The sequence below is a fragment of the Lasioglossum baleicum genome, chromosome 13, assembly GCF_051020765.1.
Source record: "Lasioglossum baleicum chromosome 13, iyLasBale1, whole genome shotgun sequence".
In the NCBI taxonomy this organism is placed as follows: Eukaryota; Metazoa; Arthropoda; class Insecta; order Hymenoptera; family Halictidae; genus Lasioglossum; species Lasioglossum baleicum.
In genome coordinates, this window is record NC_134941.1 from 13,011,612 (window position 1) to 13,031,677 (window position 20,066).

The 20,066-nt window shown below is 49.9% G+C and overlaps 1 protein-coding gene and 1 long non-coding RNA gene across 10 annotated transcripts in view; one reads left to right on the forward strand and one right to left on the reverse strand.

Moving 5' to 3' along the window:
* Window positions 1-20,066, reverse strand: part of Lar (tyrosine-protein phosphatase Lar) — a 413,198-nt gene that overhangs the window by 225,694 nt on the left and 167,438 nt on the right. For all 9 annotated transcript variants that reach the window (XM_076437440.1, XM_076437441.1, XM_076437439.1 and 6 more), the window contains one exon: window positions 11,374-11,512. In XM_076437440.1, coding sequence (XP_076293555.1) covers window positions 11,374-11,434 — 61 coding nt within the window. In that variant the 5' untranslated portion in view covers window positions 11,435-11,512. The remainder of the gene's footprint in view (window positions 1-11,373; window positions 11,513-20,066) is intronic.
* The window catches only part of LOC143215361 (uncharacterized), a 74,313-nt gene continuing 68,132 nt past the window's right edge, over window positions 13,886-20,066 (forward strand). The window contains exon 1 of the long non-coding RNA XR_013010361.1: window positions 13,886-14,517. This is a non-coding gene — a long non-coding RNA (uncharacterized LOC143215361). The remainder of the gene's footprint in view (window positions 14,518-20,066) is intronic.

Below are 20,066 nucleotides of genomic sequence, written 5' to 3' on the forward strand. Positions count from 1 at the left end.
CGAATATTAAATTTATGATGGATCGCTGCCTTTCGCGAGGGGATCCCCGCCATTTTCCTGAGGGCGATCCCGTGGGGACCTCGGCCGGGGAAGTGCCGGGGAAATAAAGAGACCGAAGTCACGTTGTCGTCGAGCAAGATAAACGTGTCGTCACCGTTCCACCTCTAAATGCGCGTTTAAAGATGCGCGATCGATCGATCCCCCGACAATGCCTTCACCGAATGGATTTCCCGAAATTCCCGGAGCTGCTTTCCTCAAAATCACTTCCTCTGCAACGTCGAGACAGATCCATCCGCATGTTATTAACGTTTAATCATTATTCAATATATAGAAACAATATAAACACTCTTTCCCTTCTAGGAAATCGTGTACGATAGAGAAGCTTTACGACGCAGTTCTTGCTGGAGCAGCGAGACATGAAGAAATGCTCGTCACGTACTAACTACCGCAAACACAATGGAACAACCAGAAGTACCTAAAACCTTATCAGGACCCTTTGTGGTCCTACATTTGCCTATAACACCGCGATTACTTGATACGCAAGAACTGTACTACATCTCAGCTGCTCTGAATAGTTTAGTTACATATGAAAATTGAATTGAATGTACTGAAATAAGAGGAGAGCGAACGCTATCGAGCGCAAAGAGTTGATCGTTTGGCACGATGAGCCAGTTTATCTCCCGGATTTTGTCCACGCGTGTCTTTACTGTCGCCGTTCATGGCGGGCGTACTAACCTGAAACTTGTGCTGTCGTAAGGTTTACGGGTTGTTTACAGCACTGGGTAATTAATCGGAGAAGTGCGATTACGGTGATCGTCGAGTACGTCGAGGAGATCGCAGGATTAAAACCGGAGGGAATAGAAAAATTCGAAAAACGGGAAGGATCGATTTTTGGAGAATTTCCTGGGGAGCCCTTAACGGTGCAGAAGCCGCTCTCCGACCTTTGCGGTGTTGTCTCAAAGGTTTCCGGAGAGAGAGTTCCTATTAACGGCCGTCCATCCCGTGGCAAGTTTGCCTCGGATCGCCTCGTATACTTTAAAACGGTCCATTAACCGCGCGTACGATTACAGTAGGGTTACTTATCGATTCCTATTATAATGGGTTTCGGAGACGCTCGCGGAGCGAAGGGTGAGGTCAAGAGAGAGAGAGAGAGAGAGAGAGAGAGAGAGCGAGAGTGAGCGAGGCAGGAGAGATCAAGAGAAAGAGCAGGATGGAGAGAGAACAAGGTGGTGGCGCAAGCTCCCGGGTACCGTGCATTTGTATGGACGCCGCGAGAGTGTGTCGCCGTTTCGCATAGTGGTGCCGTAATTCGCGATAACCGCCGGTAATAACCATACTTCCTTCGAGCTCAAATAATATCCTGGCAATTTCTGCGCCGAAAATCCTCCGAAATCGCCAGTTCTTTCCGCGAGGAAACCGACGCCGCGAGACGGTGTGCTCTCGACGCGAACCAACCGCTCTTCACCGTCTATTGAAAAGTCTCTTGAACAATCTATGGCGGAGATTGCCCTCTGGGGCAGCGAGACCACGCCCACGGAGTCTCCGAAGCGCGGAGAAACATCAAGATTAATAGTCCTCCGTCTCTTTCCCCGGTATCATTTGCCGTGGCTGCCCCCGGGGGCAATATAGAGCCTTGGTGGCGCAAGGAGCGTTTGCTGTCTTTCTAGATTAGGTGTGCTCTAGTCTTGTAATAGATTCGCAGTGGGGGCTGGGAACCGTTCAGGACTTAATTAGAGGATCATTGTGGTCTACAAAACTAGATGATTTGATATTCTGTAGTGGGTTAAAACTACGCCTATTCAGTAGGCCACGCCTACTTTGCCCATCGGGGGCCCATTCTTGGCCCACTCTTCATTTCTTTATACAACAAAGTTTCCGGAGCGCTCCCGGGCAACTGCGAGCGCTCCGAGGGCAAAGTAGCTCCGATCGGCCAGGCCTGATCTATATTCCAGAGAGCGGAATCTCGATCGCCGTCGCCGACAGACCATTTGTTCCCGTATTCTCCTCTCCTTCCGACCGACCTATCCTGGCTCACAGGGTACCGGCGCAGTAGCGAGGTCAACGGTTGTCACGGTGCGGCGGGCTCTCGAAGCCTCGAGGCGCGTCGAGGCAGCTGCATTTTCAATTTTACGTCGCGTCTACTTTTCAAGCCACTTTTTCTCCCCCGGCGCGACTCGACGCGTCCCGTCTTTCTTCCACCTCCGCTGTACCTCTGTCCCGCGATTCCTCCTTTGTCCCGAGACTGTCGGCTTCTCGAAGTTGTCTGTCGACTGTCGTTGCAGCATTGCCAGCGCGCTGCAATCGCGCCGAAAGTTCCACTCTCTCTTTCTCTCTCTCTCTCTCTCTCACTCACGCCGAATCGGATACGGGATCTCACGTTGCCGTGAGTTTACCGAGCCGGCTGAATGGGCTTCCGAAAGTTGCATGCTCGCGCCAGCCTGTAGCTAAACCGAGGAACGGAATCGACACTGTTTCCAGGTGCAACAACGAGGAACGCTGTCTTGGAATCTCACGGTTTCGCCCCCACTCTTCTCTCTCTTTCTGTAGCGAGCGTTTTGCTTCTTTTGCGCGGCGCGAAAGCTTCTCGCGGTCGGACGGATCGATAACGGGAGCCTCGCTTCCCGCTTGCGAGATTAATAAATCCGTTTCCAGCCCGCCTTTGTATACGCCCGCGTGAAAAACCGTCTTCCGAAAGACGCCCGGCGAAGATTCCGATGAAAAGCTCCGAGATCATGGTTTCCTCTCGCAGAATCCAGTGACCACCGAAAATCTAGTCAAGATTACCCGGGTAATTCTACCTAGTGCTCGTATCTTCATCCATTTATTTTTACTTTTTTCTTTACTTCATCCATTTATTACTTCTTGATCCACCCCTCAATTTAGAGAATTAACATTTGCCTCGGAATCGTTCGGAAGTTCCTACACGGGGATTTCGAGAGTCGAGACCGAACGCAAAATTACCAGCGAAATTACGCGTCGCGTTGACCTTTCCTGCTTCTTCCTGGTCCCTCCCGTCCAGAAATCTTCGCGTTCTTATCTTAACGGCCCATCTACGTTGTCTCGAGTACGCTTTGCGCTTTTCTCCCTCTCCCTCCATCGTGTTCTGCCCCAGATTTCGCGCGCTCGCTCCCGCCCACGCTTGGCGAGTTTATCGCGGACGTTTAACCGCGCGTTTCCCACCCCGCCCCCCTCGTGCCGCTACTGCAAATCGTCGGGGGTGCTACCTCCACTTTGTCGGCGATAAAAGAACTCCCCTTCGGTGTTTATCCCGTTATTTTCTCTGTCATTGATTAGATCCTCTTAATCGCCCGTCCGAGAACCGCTTACCCACACGCGGACCCCGAGCCGTGCCCACGATCGTTAGCGTGCCCCTGCCCAATTTTCATCGTCCCCCTCGATCCTAACACTGCCGGGAACGCTTTGCCTGCTGTCGAGGTCGTTCACTCGCGTTTTCCATCGAAACCAGTTGTTTTCCTGCGCTTGACGCCACTCGCGCCTCGACAGGTCCTTCGAATTGTTTCGATAGCTCCGCAGATCTACTTGATCGACCAACCTCAAACTTCGTACACATCTTCAGCACACCTGTGTGTATAGCTACAGATACGTTTAAGACGATAACATTTTTTATTTCTATTTTACAGTTCACGGAAGTTTAATGAAAAAGGGGTGTAAAAAGCCGATAGTTAATCTTGAAAACTTCTTATACCTTGATCGCTTGTAACGAGCTCAGTTATGATTTCCCTGTGGTCGAAAAATTGGAGGATCTCGTTAAAGCATAAGCGAAACTTTACGCAGAAACACCACGGTGAAACAGTTTATAGTTTCGTCGCAAAAAAGTCCCAAAGTCGGATTCTTCAATTCGGATCTTCCAGCTGTAAAAGAATTTGAGAAGTTGACTAGAGCACACGCGAAACATTCCACGGAAATGCCACGGCGAAAGACTTCGTGCTTCCCCGACAAAAAAAAAACTCGGAAAGTGGTTCAGCGATCTAGCCAACCGTTCCCGAGGTTTCGCGTGCGACAGAAGAATAATGGAAAACACAGGCGAGTGGGAGGGGTCTGCGAGTATTCTCGTCTTTCCGGAGGCGAGCGGGTTGGACTGATCAACGCGTCATTAATTAGACGCCGTCACCGGAGCCCCAATCAGCGCGAAAGACGGCCGCGCGTTACGGCGGCGAGGAAGCCCTTAACGAGCTCGCCGTCCGAGCACAGTTCCCGAAACTCGGTTGGTACGCTCGCCGCGCTCGATCCCTCTCTCTCTCTCTCTCTCTCTCTCTTTCTCCTTTCCTCTCCTCTCTACTCTGTGTGAAGCGTTTCGTCTCGGCTCGCACCGTCCCCGAGAGCGCATCTTTCTCTCTTTTCATAAGCAAGCGCGCAGCGCGCAACCGGTCCCCTGGTTGTCGAGAGTTTCGTAAACTGAAAGCTCGGCGAATTAAGTGCTAACTTGGCTCCTCGGCGCGAGACTCGGTCCAACGCTTCCTTTCGCGCACGTCGGGGAACTAGGACGTCAACGCCAGCGCCAACGACGTCGTCGACGATGACGACGACGACGACGACGACGACGTCGACGAGTCACGTACTCGAACTAATTGCAGTTTTGTAAGGCGACCCCATCGCCCGGAATCTCATGGTTGTTCGAAATCGAATAATCTCGAGTCGGATCCCGCGGTCTCTCGCGATTTCTCAAGGGCATCGAAAAAATTGAACGGTTGCGTTCTCCTCGAACATCGGGAGTCTCTCTCTCGCTCCACCACGTTCCCCCTCCTCCCCTCGACACCCGACGATCCCAAAGGAGTCGAGGCTCGCTAGAAATTAAACGGAGAAGAGCTCTTCCCTATTTTCGTAACGAAATTCCCAGGAAACCGATCTTCTACGGCCCTCGAGTGTGTGCCTCCTTCCCGTGGAACGATCTCGGCCCCGGATACCAAGCGGGGCAGGACCAGAAAGCAAGAGAGAGAGAGCGAGCGAGCGAGAGAGGGAACCTTCGCAACTTTAATTACTTCGCTTAGCAGAAACGTCATCCAATTTAAAGATCAGCTTCAGAAATTACGAGAAAAACTCTTTTAAGCCGTTTCTCGTTCGAGTTCCATGGAAAATCTAATTTTATCGGGGACGAGGAGGAGGCAGAGATAGTTAGGACCCGCAGGATATATCCGGACCTTGTGGAAAATCAAAACTTGGTCCCGGGGCATGGCCGACGTCGACGAAGACGTTGCGTCTCGTAATTCGCGGCGCGCCGTACACGGATCGTTCGGTTAAGCGGTAATCGTAATGGTATGCAAACCGTGGGCCACCCCCGCCTTAAAGTCGGTAAATTGCGGTTCCCGTTTCCTTACTTACGGCCCGTGTCGGTCGGCGTTCACCGCAACGACGAAGACGCTCGCGTGCGAGTCGTGCGGTTTCTGCTCGGCGTTCACACGCCGCGTCGAGCGCGCGCGCGCGCGAGCAAGCGTCTGCGGCCGACCGGAAACTACGTTTACACGTGACGAAGGATAGACCTCCGAATTCCACTCCCTCTACCTTCCTCTTCACACAGAAACTATCTAGTCAAACATTTTCTAGTTACATTTGGGATTTTCTCTCGCAGAGTGTCACGATTTAAGAGGGTAAGAAAAGTCACGGACAAAATTTGAAATCCCTACAGCTAAGGACCGCCCTAATATACACGTCAATTAGATCGATCTGGCATATGCGCGGTGCGCGAGGGAGATGACACTCGGTGCCGGATGGGAACAGCGAACTGCACTTTGGCCGCCCATAAATTGCCGCTCGGCCGAAGGAGGGAGAGAAACAGCGCCAGTGGAAAAAAGAGGAACAGCATCGGTGGTACCGCCACGGTCTTGATATCACCGTCTTCGGGGGCCGATGGAAAGTTATCGCCCCGGTCGGCCACCGATCTCTCTCGCCGTCTGCGGCGGCATTATCGCCTGGCAAGCATCGTAGCCTCGATATTTCCTCGTCGTTCCCCTCTCGGAGAAGGGGACCGTGCGCGTCGAGCAATTACTAATACTCGAGTCGAGGAAAAAATCGCGTGCCCTAGCCGCGACGCGACGGCAAAATCAGTTTAACTCCCCGAACGAACCTTCGTCGCCTAGCACGGCTAATCCCAGATCCACGGGAAGTTCGCGACGGGGGTGTAAACCCGAGAATGTTGCGGCTAAGCCAACCCCTGCTTCTCTCTCTCGCTCGCTCCTGAAGAAACCCCGTTCGCCTCCTACTCTGGCATTCGTCTACCGTCTCTTCTTCGTCTACCTCTTCGTCTACATCGGTTGGCAGCGTTCGCCGCGATACCTGCTGCGAGAGAGCCTAGGCCAACCTCCGAGCTTATCCCGACGACACTCGTTCGATACCGTAAAAGCCTGCGCCCCGCGACGGGGGTGGACACGAAGCAAGAACGAAACGGCGGAGGATGCAACGTATCCTACCACGCTGTGCTATGTTGCTCTGCTACCTTCTTTTACTCCCTCTGCCACCCCCTCGAAGACCGAGGATCGCGGAGGACCCCCGACGCGCTGGGGTATCCCATAAAATAGCTCGAGTAACTTTTTTACTTTATCACCCCACGGCCTTCTTCTTCTTCTTCTTCTTCCCGCGAGCCACTTTGACCGACCCGCGAGAGCTCACGACCGCCACTACGACCGCGATCTCTTCTTCTTCTTTCTACCATCGTCGCGACCTGATTCTGTTATCTTTCAACTTCTCCGCGGATCATCGCGCTGACGGCTTCCCGACGCGCTGATAACTTCATCTGTCTGCAGTCTGTTCGTAGAATTTAAAAAAGACAGTTTATCACACCAGCTCCTTTTAAAATCGGATCTACAATTGTCTTACCAGCCGCCCAAGAAACACGTTTAAAATTGCCTTACTTTCTTATGCGAGAGCAACAATGCCACGCCTACCGGAGTTAGCCCCGCCTCCCAGGGAGCGAGATACACGCTCTAGAGGCTAAATACGCGTGGTTTTATCATCCCCGGACATCGAATTCAAATTCCCCACACCCGGGATCTTCTTTTATCGCGTCGACCCTGACTTTTTTTATCATCGATAAACTCATCGAGTTTGCCTTATCGCAGTAGGCTTTCGCCGGGGCAACTTGGCCCCGAATCGAAAGTTGAAACCGTTTTCTAACGAACTGTTCCTTTTCGCTGGTCCGGCTTGCTCTCTCGTCGAGAGGGAGAGAGGAGCACAGCCTTTCGTTTTTTCCAATTAACGAGGAATTAGGGGTCCGGACGAAATTTACCGGGGGAACACCGATGGGAAACGGAATTGAAAAACTGACGAACGGGAGCCACGAACGCGCCGAACTGCTGCAACGAGAACGCACGGAAGGCTGTCGCATATCGTTAGCAGACGTGCGCGCGCGAACGAGTGCTGCGCTCTTTGCTTATCGCGTCCGTGTCGCTTTTTCGAGCGTGTACCCCGCCGCACGCGCTTTGACCGTACCCATCCCTTTCGCGGCCGTCCGCTCGTTTTTCCGTTACGTCTACTCTGTCAATTACCGATAAAAACAACGACGGGTACGGGGGCCGTAACACGTCGCTGCGCCCGACGGAACGTAAATTATCGCGGTTCCCGTCACGATCAACCACGCGGAATCTCGACCATTCCCCCCTCACGAAAAGGTACACCCCCAACCAGAAATTGTATGGTCAAAGGACCTCGTCCTTGCCGGATTCGCGCGACAGCTTCGTTATGGCCAGCTTAGCGGAGTTTGATCATCCCAATGGCGAGAACGGTCCGAAAAACGGTGAATCTCCATACCCGAATTTATAATGTCCCAGGAGGTTCAGCTGCGTCACTGCTGGATCCACAATTTGTTAGGAAATAACTCAATCTATTTAAACTCTGCTGCGGATGGAGGGATGGACAAATGTGTTTAGCATCTATTTTTCATCTAAAAAGAACTGGGAACAGATCCAGTTTATGACAACTTTGATTGTAGTTTGGCTGAGAAGGGAGACAACTGTGTCAATAATTTTTAACTGTTCCCGAAAGCTCCCTTTAGCTGTGGCTCCCTGCAAATTGAATGAAAGAGCGACTTATTTATGGGGAGCGCGCACTTTCCCGAGAATAGTAGCTCGAAGATGGAATGATCAGTATTTAACAACGAGAGAAAATATATCCAATCGTGTCAATTATTTCTGTCCGTGAAAGTTCTCCGAAACTCTGACGTCTGAAAGTTCTATGAAAGATCGTGGATCCCCGCGATAAGAGAAAATACCTAACTCTCCTTGTACTCGAAAAATTCTCAAAAATCCGTGATACCAGATTTACAATGGAGGTCGTCCCGCGCCTGGAAAGCACAGATGCATCGTCGAACATCGTCCCAGGAGCAAGGAGCCTTGAAGATAACTCGAACGATATTCGGGCAGCAATTTCGCACGGACGGAGTTCGCGAAGCTTATTGTCAGAGGTTGTATTTTCAGAAAGATGCGCGGAAGTGACGAATCGGGGGACGAGCACAGCGGCAGTAGCATCAGCGGCACGAGCTGTGCTCGAAGGGTAGAGGCGAAGAGAAAGATAAATAGATGGATAGACAGGAAGCCGGCGGCGGCATCCGGCCGTCGTGCTTTCGCCCTTGCTACCCTCGAGGATGATTTTTCGAGGACGCGCGACAGCGAGCGAACCTCCGAGGAAATCTTCCTTGCTCGACCTCGGCTATTTCCCTATCCACGACACAGACGGGACGGATCTGCATTAACTATGGATTCAGAGCTCATCCTCCTTTCGAGATTCTTTTTGCGGTTTCCATCTTTACCGTCTCTCCTCTATATCCTTACCCTCCTTTACTTCTTCTTCTACTTACTCTTAGAAGCGCCGGTCCTTTGACCGACAGTTTTCCATTCGCGGGCCGATGGATACCGTCTGCCGGCGATTCAGACCTCGAATTAAAGAGAAGCATCGGCGACAATCGCCGGATATATCTCCAAACGCTATGGAATTTCTCCGGGAAAATACCGACTGCCGCGAATCGACAATCGGAATTCCACGGGCTGATTCAGAATCCGTTTTCGACGCTGGAACTACAGAGTCCTGATCGAGACTGATATACAAGGTGTCCCAGCTAACTTGACCACCTTGAATATCTTTGTTGTTTTTAAAGATACGTCAAATGTCTGAAGGACAAAGTTGAATTGGTCACCCCTTCATTTTTTAAAAAATTACTCAAGAAATTTGACGTATCTTTAAAAGCAACAAAGATATTCAAGGTGGTCAAGTTAACTGAGACACCCTGTACATTCCCTTATAATATTAACAATGATTTTCATGGTAACATGTACTTAGCTAGAAAAAGTATACTGAAAAAGCTACCCAAGAAAATATTTCTACAAATCTCACTTGAACGGTGGTTCTAGCGTTAAGAGATGTCCACGCCGTCTTCTACATCAATTAATTTCTCTTATCAACGCATGAAGTCCGTAGTCTAATTACAACAAATGCTTAAACTTCATTTACAACAGTCACATAGTAATCCACACGATTCCCTTACAAATTAGCGACTGTACAAGGTCCACCCAAGTTGTATTCACCGTAAGCGCGTGCTATACTAGTAGTATGCTAGTCCCTGACTCCACGCACGACCTAGAATCCATAGAACCACCTACAAGACCGAGTCTCCGGGTAAGAGAAGCTTTGTTGGCGTGTAAAAAAATATCGTCGATCGTGAACAATTAATTACCGAGAATGTAGTAGAATAGGGTCGCAGTTGTATCGTCGTGTAGTCGGCTTGCAAAGCTTGGTCGAATTAGCGAGCACCGAAGCGACGCATTCGCGTAATTACCGCGATTACCGCCCCTGAAATCCATTCAATGATCGGCCGAGATTCGTCATTCAGGCGAAACACGCGCGGCTATCCGTCGATATATATACCTACATACGTCTGTGTATGTACATGTACATCTATCCGTGGAAAAGCATAGGACCGAGCTGTACTCGAGCGAGATGCGACTCGCTGAGAGCGCTGAGAGCGCTGCGAACGGACGGACAGGCCCACGAGGCGTTCCCCTCGTCTGTCCGTCGTCGGGTTCGTCAGTTTCTATGGATCCCGATCCATCGCAGATGATCGTTCGCTTTCGCAGAGTGTCTTCTTCGTCGCGGGCAGCAGCTTCTGGCCACGACTCGCGATGATTCGCGATCATTTATCCGACGATTGCGCAACGATTCGACGAACGCGAAGCACGCGACACGCTCGCAGCTTTTAGCCACAAGTGGATTAGATCACCGTCGACCGCGCACTAGAACGCGTCGGAAAACGATAGCCTCGCAGCTTCGATCAGAGGTCCAATTGCTGATTGGAGCTTCGAGGCTGCGTTTTCGTTTCCGACGTGGAATTTTACTCCTGTTCGAGAAGGCGTCGCGCGTCGTTCCGAGCCGTTGAAACACCTCCGAGGCGAAACAGTCGCCTTTCACTTTTTTTTCTTTATCCCCTGCGAAACGTGCACGCGACACCGCGTGTCGTGCGTGTCACGCGGCGCAACGTATCGATCGCGAGGATCGACCGCTTTGGGCTACCGTCACGCTGGCTGCGTGCTGAGACGATCGTTTCTCTGACACATATCGCGCGAATTAACTCGTTCCTACTATTTCCACGGCAATCTTTTAACAGGCTCGATGAAAAGCGGAAAGAAAAGTTCTCTTTTGTATTCTCTCGTTCCATGTGTGTGCTTTTTTTTACTTCTTTGACGTAGAATCAATTTGTAAAACAATTCTCTGCCGAGTGCAAAATTTGTCGACAGTGTAACTCGTTTGCAGAAGGATCTGGTTCCTTGTCTTCTGAATGATGCAACAGAAAAGATCAAACCGATTCGAACGATCTACTCGGTATATTAGTCAAGCGCACGATACGCCTTTCGACTAAGTGCACCATAAGCACACCACTTCGGTTTCGAACGACACGAAAAATGTCATAGAAAGACATAATTCAGTTTCAGGCAGTAAAAACTTTTTCTCTCGGACTTTAGATCGCATTAAGATCGCGCTATCACAGGTCTGGATCGTGCCAGTTTCTCAACGATAATAAAAATATACGGCCCCGTTTAAAGACCTTGAATGTTCCCCGACATTTTTCCCACCATCCAGACCTGGTAAAACTAATGGTGCACTAATCGAACGAGAAACGAGTCGTCGAAACACGCATACGACGCGATCGTCAGCCCACTCGTCTTCGCTCGTGTTCGAGCGGAGAGGAGGAGTCTGAGGGATCCTCGCGACGATCGGCGCCGAAATTTACGATCACGTCATAGTGTTCATAGTGTCCGTCACACAGTGTCGCGGAAATAGTCCTCAACCGGTTCGTAGAGAGTTCGTGAATGTCCGGTTGCTCGCAACACACAGTCTTTCGCGTAAATTAGATTTCTCTGGTCGATTACTCACCACTATGCTGCGCGACAATCGGGTCGAGTGCCACCAACAGGACGAGGAAAATAGGAGTCATATTGACCACCCTCTTTCCCGTCTTCCCTCGGTCACCCCTGATCACTGCACACTAATTACCACCGACGCAGCGTTCCACCTATGAAAATACAAATCACCCTTCGTCATAACATACCACCTTCACTCTCCGCTTGGCTGGACGTCGAAATTTTTCACGGGCGAGGAAGAAAAACTGTTGTGGACGATGATATATCTTCAGGGTAGCAGAGATCACGAACCGTGGACCAGGAATTGGACGGGGATGAGATCTCGATATCTCGAGCAGTGCGCGACAAAAATGAGTATACACGATCGGCGACGATCTTCCGTCGCTCGCGGTCGATTCACCGCGTACACATTCGACTGTCCGCCGCTCTTGTAAAAAAATACTTTCCGTTCGGCCGATGGCTGACAGACAACGCGTACATGCGAGGGAAATGGAAACGCTTATTCAGCGAGAACCGAGCGCAACTATCGACACGCGCCATTTACCATCGCAGCGGGGCCCCGCTCGCGCGCCGTTCTATATCCTACGTGTGGAAACGGTCAAAGATAAAAACGACAAGTTTTCCGCGAGCATCGTTAACGACCGCACACTCTCCTACTTGAACGCGAGAGATAGCGCCGAGAGAGAGAGAGAGAGAGCAAAGTGCCTCGCGCGCGGTTCACATCATCCCTTTGCTTCCTGCATTCTTCTTTCTTCTTTCTTCTCTTCCTCTTGCTACCACCACCGATGTTCGTCTTCCTTGTCCGCACCTTCTTTCTTCCGTCTCGGCTGGCAATCGCGAAAAGAAGATCGATTTTGCGAACGACGTCACCGACCTCGTTCCCAAAAAGTACCCCCTCGACGGATTTCCCCGGGGAACAACGCACTTCGTCTCTTCGTTCGTTCTCCTCTTCCCAACGCTAACAACCTGCCCCGACGACGACAACGCAACCAAACAGCAGCACCGAGATCCAGAACAAACGTCTTCCGCCGAGCCTCCCCTCTTGCGACCCGCCGAAATCGCTCATACCCAGCTCGCCCGGTGCACCCGACAGTCACCAAACGATTACCCAGACTCTTTCTTCCGATGATTCCACGACCATCCCATATTTTTTCGTCAGGGCTCCGGGGCGAACGCGTCCACCCTGTCTCCGGAAAAAACTCTGCCTCCGGCAGCCGACGTTACATCGCCAGCCTCGAGTCTGCCTCGCTGCTCCTGCCAGCCTCGAACAGGACCGTCTTCCTCTTCATTCTACCTCACCACCGACTCCGTCGACCCCGTTGCCACCCTCGTACCCTCGATCCTCGAGATCGCCGGGACGATCGCTACTTCCATCGACGATCCCGCCGATGACAAACTGCCTCCGAGCACGCTAGCCTCGACAAGCTTCCGGCGAACACTTCGAAGAACGGTTCAGACTTTAAAGCTCAGGGTTGTTAAGGCTTCGTCGCTTTGGCTCCCCTGCCATCTCAATCTCCGCGCAATTCAGAACGGTTCTTCCGAATCACGATGTTAAATTTTGGATTTTGTTACGAAGCTCTTGTTTCGAAATTTCTGGCAGGTTTTCTGGTTTCCCGAACTTTCTAGGACACTGTGCTTGTGATCGGAAGCACCACCTCGAAGCTGAGAATTTTTATATTCGTGGCAGAGTTTATCCATTCGATTCTTCAGCCATCCCCGCAAGGAAGAACGCCTGCACAACCCTTCTAGAATTTCCTATTTTCGCTAGCTCGACTAACTAAAGCTTCTTCGAAGTCTCCAGGCCGGGGCGGTTTGAAACTCAAGGCAGATTTAATTCCTGCGCTGATTCCGCCATCGCAGAGAAAGATTTCCGCGCTCGCAAACGCTCGCGGTTTCACCAGTTTGACCACTGTCGAAGGGCCCTCTCCGTTCGCGTTCGCGCGTTCGGTTTGGCGACACGGCGGATCTCGCGCACTCGGCTTCCGATTAGGCGACCGTGGGGACAACGGAGGATGCACCGTGTCCGAAACGGAGGGGGCAACGCGCGCGGCTTCGTCCGCGGACTCGCGATTCAATTAGAAATCGCTCGCGAGGACGCGAGAGATCGCGTTAGGGGTAGTTTTCCGAACGCGCGCTGCGGCTTGACTGACTCACCCCCATACCCCGCGACGATACCCCCTCGCAGCCTACCGGCGGGCTGCGGCGCATGCGTTTCCATCCCCTCTGGCCCGAGATCCGACCACGAAACGCGTACGAATTTGCGCCGGGAAAGATTTTCGCCGTCTTCGTCGTCGTCGTCTCGGAGGCCCGTGGATCGCAAAAACCAGGCGAAACAATGCCCGACGATCGACGACGCTTATAATTCCTGGGGGATGATTTAGTACGGAGCCTATTCAGGTGTCTCGGACTCTCTTTGAATTTTCAAAAGGTAGACTCGAGGCGTTGGGTTTGAGAAACGAAGGATTTTCGAGAAGAAAGCGTGGACCGCGAGAAACGAGGGGGAAAGTGAAAGAGTCGAACAGCGAAAAGAGAAAGGTAGGGGGTGAGAGAGCGAGAAGGGGCGCGGAGAGGGTGGTTTCGGCGTCGGTTTAAACGCGACGCATGCGTCTCCCTTGTAGGAGGATGTCCGGGGTGAGCCGACGCCGTGCTCTGGCCGACGTATCGCAGTTTCTAGCTCGATGTTTGTCCGCGTGGTACTCCCAGGGACGTCGGTGCTCGTGGCTCGACCACGAGGCTGCTACCTTTCGAAACGCACCGGGGTGGTGTTTGCCTCTAACGCAAAAGGATCCGCGGGATCTGCCAGAGATCATTGAGCACACGGAGAGAAAGAGAAAGAGAGAGAGAGAGAGGAAGAGTATTATTATATACGCGTGCCGCGATCTTCGACGCTTGCGCTCCCCGACGACGCGCGATTCCACAAGACTCTCCGTCCGGTGTGCGGAGAGAGAGAGAAACAGTTTCTTTATTCCTTTTTGCCCTGCCTCGAGAACCACGGACACCGTTCGCCGTCCAACCACGGAACTCCGGTGGCCCCTGGGAGTACGCCGACTACCGTCTTCTTCTTCTTCTTCTTCCTCCAACCCCGGACATCAAGAAAACCGGGTCTTCGCTTCTCTCTGTCCGCGACCGACCGCACCGACACACTCTTTCCGACCGGGTAAGTTGCCAAGCGTGTGTTGCTACTTCGAAACAATCTTCCTTTTCTCGCCCCGTCTCGACGGTACGCCGACCACTCTCTACCACTATTCTCCGTCAGGGCTTTCGACGGGGGCCGCGAATTTCTCCACTGACACGCTCGGTGCCGAAAAATTCGCGCTGGATCAAGTTCATTTTGTTTGCGAAACTAGAACGAGGCATGCTGAAATAAAGTCTTTTGCTTTCTAAATAGTCATTCATCGAACGGTAATTTTCGTTTCCCGCGGACCAGTGAATTAGAGCATGGTTCAATTAAGACATAGCCTAAGTCACGGGTAATTCGTTCGCAGAGTGGTAATTTTTGTTTCACGTGCACCGCCAGTCGTCCCCGCGTTTCACCCCATCGATTGCCACTCCACGCTACCGAACGAGAACGCGGAAAAAGAGCGCGCAGATAACGAAATTACCGGCCCCATCGCGACGATGAGATCCAACCGCGCCAGATACCAGACGTCCGACACGGTTTAACGTTACAATAACCTGTCTATTAGAGCCGGGAATCGCGATTAGAATCGCGCGAGCGCGAAATAATTATCAGTACGCTAATTCGAGTGTCAGCGCGATCTGCGTCGTTCGTTTCGCGCCAATTTTTCCATTCGCTAGCCAAGTCAAGTAGAGAGAGAGGGAGAGAGATATTCTTGCGTTTTTGCCATCCCGAGAATCATTTATCTGTGCTGGACGAGCGAAAGAGTACAAGTAGGAATTATTAATTAAACCATACTTATGCAAGAGTGATAGAAAAATTGATTTCTACTCCTAATAACTTTTGTAAACTTAAAACGATGTTACGGAGTCTGCAGTTTCTTCTAATGTTTCACCGTTCCACATTTCACTCTATTTTTGTCACGACTGCATAAAATCTGCAGACCATTAAAAATTACACGCTCGGTTTCATTAGTCTTGTAAAATATCCATGTTCGATTTAAGAAGACTTTCCTTCTGTTAAAATCGAACCATTTCGACGTCTTCTACTCTTCTGTTCGTTCGCCAGAGATATATATGTCATGGTGATTTTATGTACGAAGTTCATGAATTAGAGATTTGAAGCTTCCAGAACGATTAGTTTTATTCTGTGTCGAAAAGTGTGTTACTCTTCTTTTAGACTAGATTTGGAACTAGATACGTTTAATTTGATTTGTGTTAAAAATGTTATCTTTAGATCCAGTTTGAATTTATTGCCAGATTGCACTTAGCACGGTCTAAAATTAAATAATCAATTCGGAAGAAGTTTTCCCACGTGGCATGGTGAGACTGATTCGGTGATACTATGCGTATAATTAGCCAGGAAGCCACTTTGAAACTAGCGGAATGGGAACTTGTGCTCAACTTCCCGGCAGTCGTGCTGTTGAACTGTGTACAGTACGGTTTTCCTTTAAAACACCGTAATGCCTTGACAGTTTTATTTCTGTGCGCATTATTCCATTCTGTTCGACGATCGAAAATTATTTAACTCTTACGTCCCGAGGCAAAACTGCTGCATGTCCGTATCAGGATATTGTAAAGCATTCAACTTCTCTCTGGTCGCGTTGTAACTCGGTGCATTCATTTCGAACGGAGATTGTGCACATAATACAACTTGTTAGATTAATCCTGCTGTGTTCTTCGGGTTTACGTCGACCTATCCATATTGCAATAATTCAACTTATAATTCGTGCAGCTCCATCAATAATTTCGACAGGGTTCAAGGGAGGCTGAGTGACGTAAGCCACAAGAATGAATTTAATTTATTTACTGGAACAAGTCTTGAAAAGTTAAGACGCGTTACGCTAAGTACTCTTCCAACTTTTTTGCATTTTTCATATCCTAATTGAAAAATTCATTTTCAAACCCGAACAAGCAACTTCGTCTCCGATTTTTGGGCTGTGCTGAAAGCATTAACCCATTTTTAGCATCATACTCGAGTCAAATAACTCTACCATAACAGCGTAGAAGTACGACAGCCGTTAAACTCCGAAGCACAGGATCGTTCCGAAAGAAAACAATCTATCGTCGCTCTTAAAAAACTTGTAGGGCTTCTTCGACTTAAAATCGCCGTGCACCATAGACATCGGGACAGCGAATGCGTTAAGAATGCCGCGCGGTTACGGTGTTCTTTATTCGTCCCACAATAAAATCTATTCTCCCCGTCGTCATCAAATGAAAAGTTGTTTTCCCTAGAGGGAAAAAGAGACTGGAGATCGGAAGGAAAAGATGTTGGTAGTCCGGAAAACGATCGCCGGAGGGAAATATCGGTGTCGACGTTGACCCTTTGCGCTGCTCTCCGCTCTCTCTCTCTCTCTCTCTCTCTCTCGACCCGTCGACTCGACCGCGTAATACTGTTCTTTCGTTGCGTCCTGTGTAACTAAACTCTCCAAGTATCCTGTTTTACGAGCGACCGTTCGAGAAATACGCGGCGGCCGATGGCAGCGAGGCTTTGTCCCGGGCATCGACGAAAACCGGCACCGAAAAGCACACGGGCCCGATATAACCGGCGCCCGAGCCTGTCATCCGATAACGTTTACGATAGATTTCCCGGGGTTTTTTTTCCCTACCCCCACGGTTTGCCGAAGCGCAACGCTCTCTGATCCGCTTAACCGGAATTACGAATTTATAATCCGGATTAACGTATTTCGAAACTACAAAGGGGCCGGGATTGTAGGAAACACATTATATTCAACCGATGCCGCGGCTACGAACGCGTCAGCTCGCGGGAAGGCTAACCGATGCACCGTTTCCATCATTTTTTGTCGGTTGCTCGGTAAGGACGCGCGTCGGCGGCTGCGGAGACGGTTCAGTAAGGGAAATGGCTAATAGCGCGCGAGATCTCCCCACCACTCCTCTATCCGCCCGCCCACTATAGCTAGGTTTGGTCGCGAGAAAACCAGGGACCAAAAATAACAGTTATTTTAACATTTTCTACGATGATAATCATTAATAAAAACTTTATTGTTATTGAAATTTAAGATAATGTAGAGAAAATGTAAAGTAAACGATTCGAAGGACAAAACGATTAAAAAATATCGATTTTTATACTTTTTGGTTACAAATAACAGTTACTATTGGTGTCCAAAAAATTGGATCCTCCTCGATAAGTGTTATCGATGAAGAAAAACTGTTTCGATTGCTCAAAGCAGTTATCGATAAGAGAAATTTATTTCTATCGCTCATAACAGTTATCGATGAGAGAAACAAAAATGGGTACGTAGAATTTAAAACAGTGGACATATTAAATGGATTGAAGGCCACCAGTGTATTAGTCTCACCTTAATAAGATAATTAAAAGAAGGAAGCAATTTATATTTGGCTCATGTGTCTTGCAATCAATGCAGAAATCTTTTATTTTGCATGAAGATCCGCAGTCTATTTATAATCCTAATTTATAACCAATACGATTTTAGTCGAAGAAATACTTGTTATTCTATTATTTTTCTTTCTTTTTGGTTATAACAGTTATGGTCCCTGGTGAAAACAGACGATGCTTCGGATTTTTTTGGAAATTCTTTTCGTTGTATAGATTGTATCTCATTCTCTAAAATACAGGAACGTTTTCGAAAAATTCCGATCCCTACAGAACACTAGTGTCAGTATAAAGAGCGAAGTACAATTTCCACCGATGAGTCGATTTCAACCACCTCCAAAAAATCAAATAATCGAGCCACCGAAAAAATGGTGGACCCTACAGCCGCGCCAGCTCGTGCAGAACATTCCCCTCGATATTTGACCAAAATTGGATGGGTAGTTTAAAAAAAAAGAATTTTGCGAAAAAGTTCACACAGAGGTGCCCCCGTTCGAAACCAGCCGGCTCTACATCGCTCTCTTTCTCTCTCTCGCGATTCGAACTTTAAAAAATTGTTTCACCATAATATTCCACAAGCACTTGAAACTTCGAGGACTGAAATAGGGAATATACAAAAATTGGTCGTTGGGTAAAGGGCTCGCAGGGTCTGTCGCGATGGTTTCACGTTTTCCTGGCGGATCCCGGAGCAGGTGCGTGACTGGTGGTTGGGGTGTATCGTCGGAAAAACGGGGAAGGCCAGTAAAACCGGCGGGACGAGACGGCCACCGGGTCCCGCGCACGATCGTGTAAAACGTCGCGGAACAATCGCGCATCGCGCGCATTCTAGTAACTTATGAATAAACATTTCTTGGCGCCGTCCACTGGAAAATTACGCTCGGAAATATCCGTATCCCCGCGCCGCTATTCTTCGCCTCTCTTTTCCCGTCGGTGTGCTCCTCTCTTCTCCCGTGGTTCCTTTCTTCTCGTCCGCGGTGGATGAAAATTCCGGCCCCGGCCGAAAGGAATTCAAAAGCGTTGGTGTGACAAAGAGAGAGAGAGAAGGAGACCGGGGTAGAGAGAGGCGGTGATTTTTCAGCGATGCTCTCCGGGGGGCGGACGCCGCACACCGCGTTGAAAATTGAGCGCGTTCGCGAGCGTGAGCTAAACCTGCGAGAGCACAGAGTAGAAGGGTGCACGAAGCGTACGTACGCGTGCAGCGCACACGGTCCGACGATAAAATAATTCGGTCACTTTCCCGTTGCCGGTCCCGATGTTTATAAATTGTAAATCGAGCTCGCCGTGGACCTGGTCGTCGTGGACCGCGATTAATGTTGACACGAGTTCGGTTGCGTTGATAATTAGTTGATCGTCGCGTTGATGTATACCGCCCCGCTCGCGGTAAAAGTGAATTTCCCGCTCCATCCCTCTCTCGTTCTACCTCTGTCTCTCATGCTCTCTGATGCCAGCTATCGATGCACTTCGGTGTTGATTTACTAAACGGAGTTGCGGGTTGGTTATCTTGCTGCCGGGTCCCCCCCCCCGCGATACGGTCGTCGCAACAACAACAACGACGGGAACGGCAACGGGCAACAACGATAACGACGACAGAACGCCGTATACGAATCCCCGAGCACCGACTCACGAGTAGCCGGTGATTAAATCATAATGGAGTTCGGGTACGCGCAATGAGCCGCGCTTTCTACGTAAATGAAAAAACCGCCGCTTACAGTCGGCTATACATATACGCGCCGCACTGGAGCGTGTATCGGCGCGCGCGTCGCTCTTTCACAGGTAAATTACGGCCGTTTTAATTAACTATTTCTCCGGCCGGGAAATATAATACCAGCCACGAGCGATTTTCGTTAAACTTCCACGTTCGACGCTGCGTGTCGACAATCCCACTCTTTATGCGGCTCATTCGCCGCTCGTAACGAGCTGCCGCGCCAGCCAGCCGAAAGTCCATTTTAGGATTTTATCTAAACGGAATTCCTCCTTTCAGACAGACAAGTTACTACCCTAGAACACACCGTGCTAATATTGTATCTCATTCGCACTCCCATTACGCATATTTTTGTAATTATTCACGTTCGAATATGCGCAACGCACTGAGCCCAATTACGGGTTAAACATTTCATGAATAATTTCGTTGTATTTCCAAACCAGTCCAAAGGTTTGTTTGAGCTAAAATCTGTAAAGCTTTCTGTTCATGACGCGAAAAGAACTGACTGCCGACAGATGAAAAACAATTTTCCAAA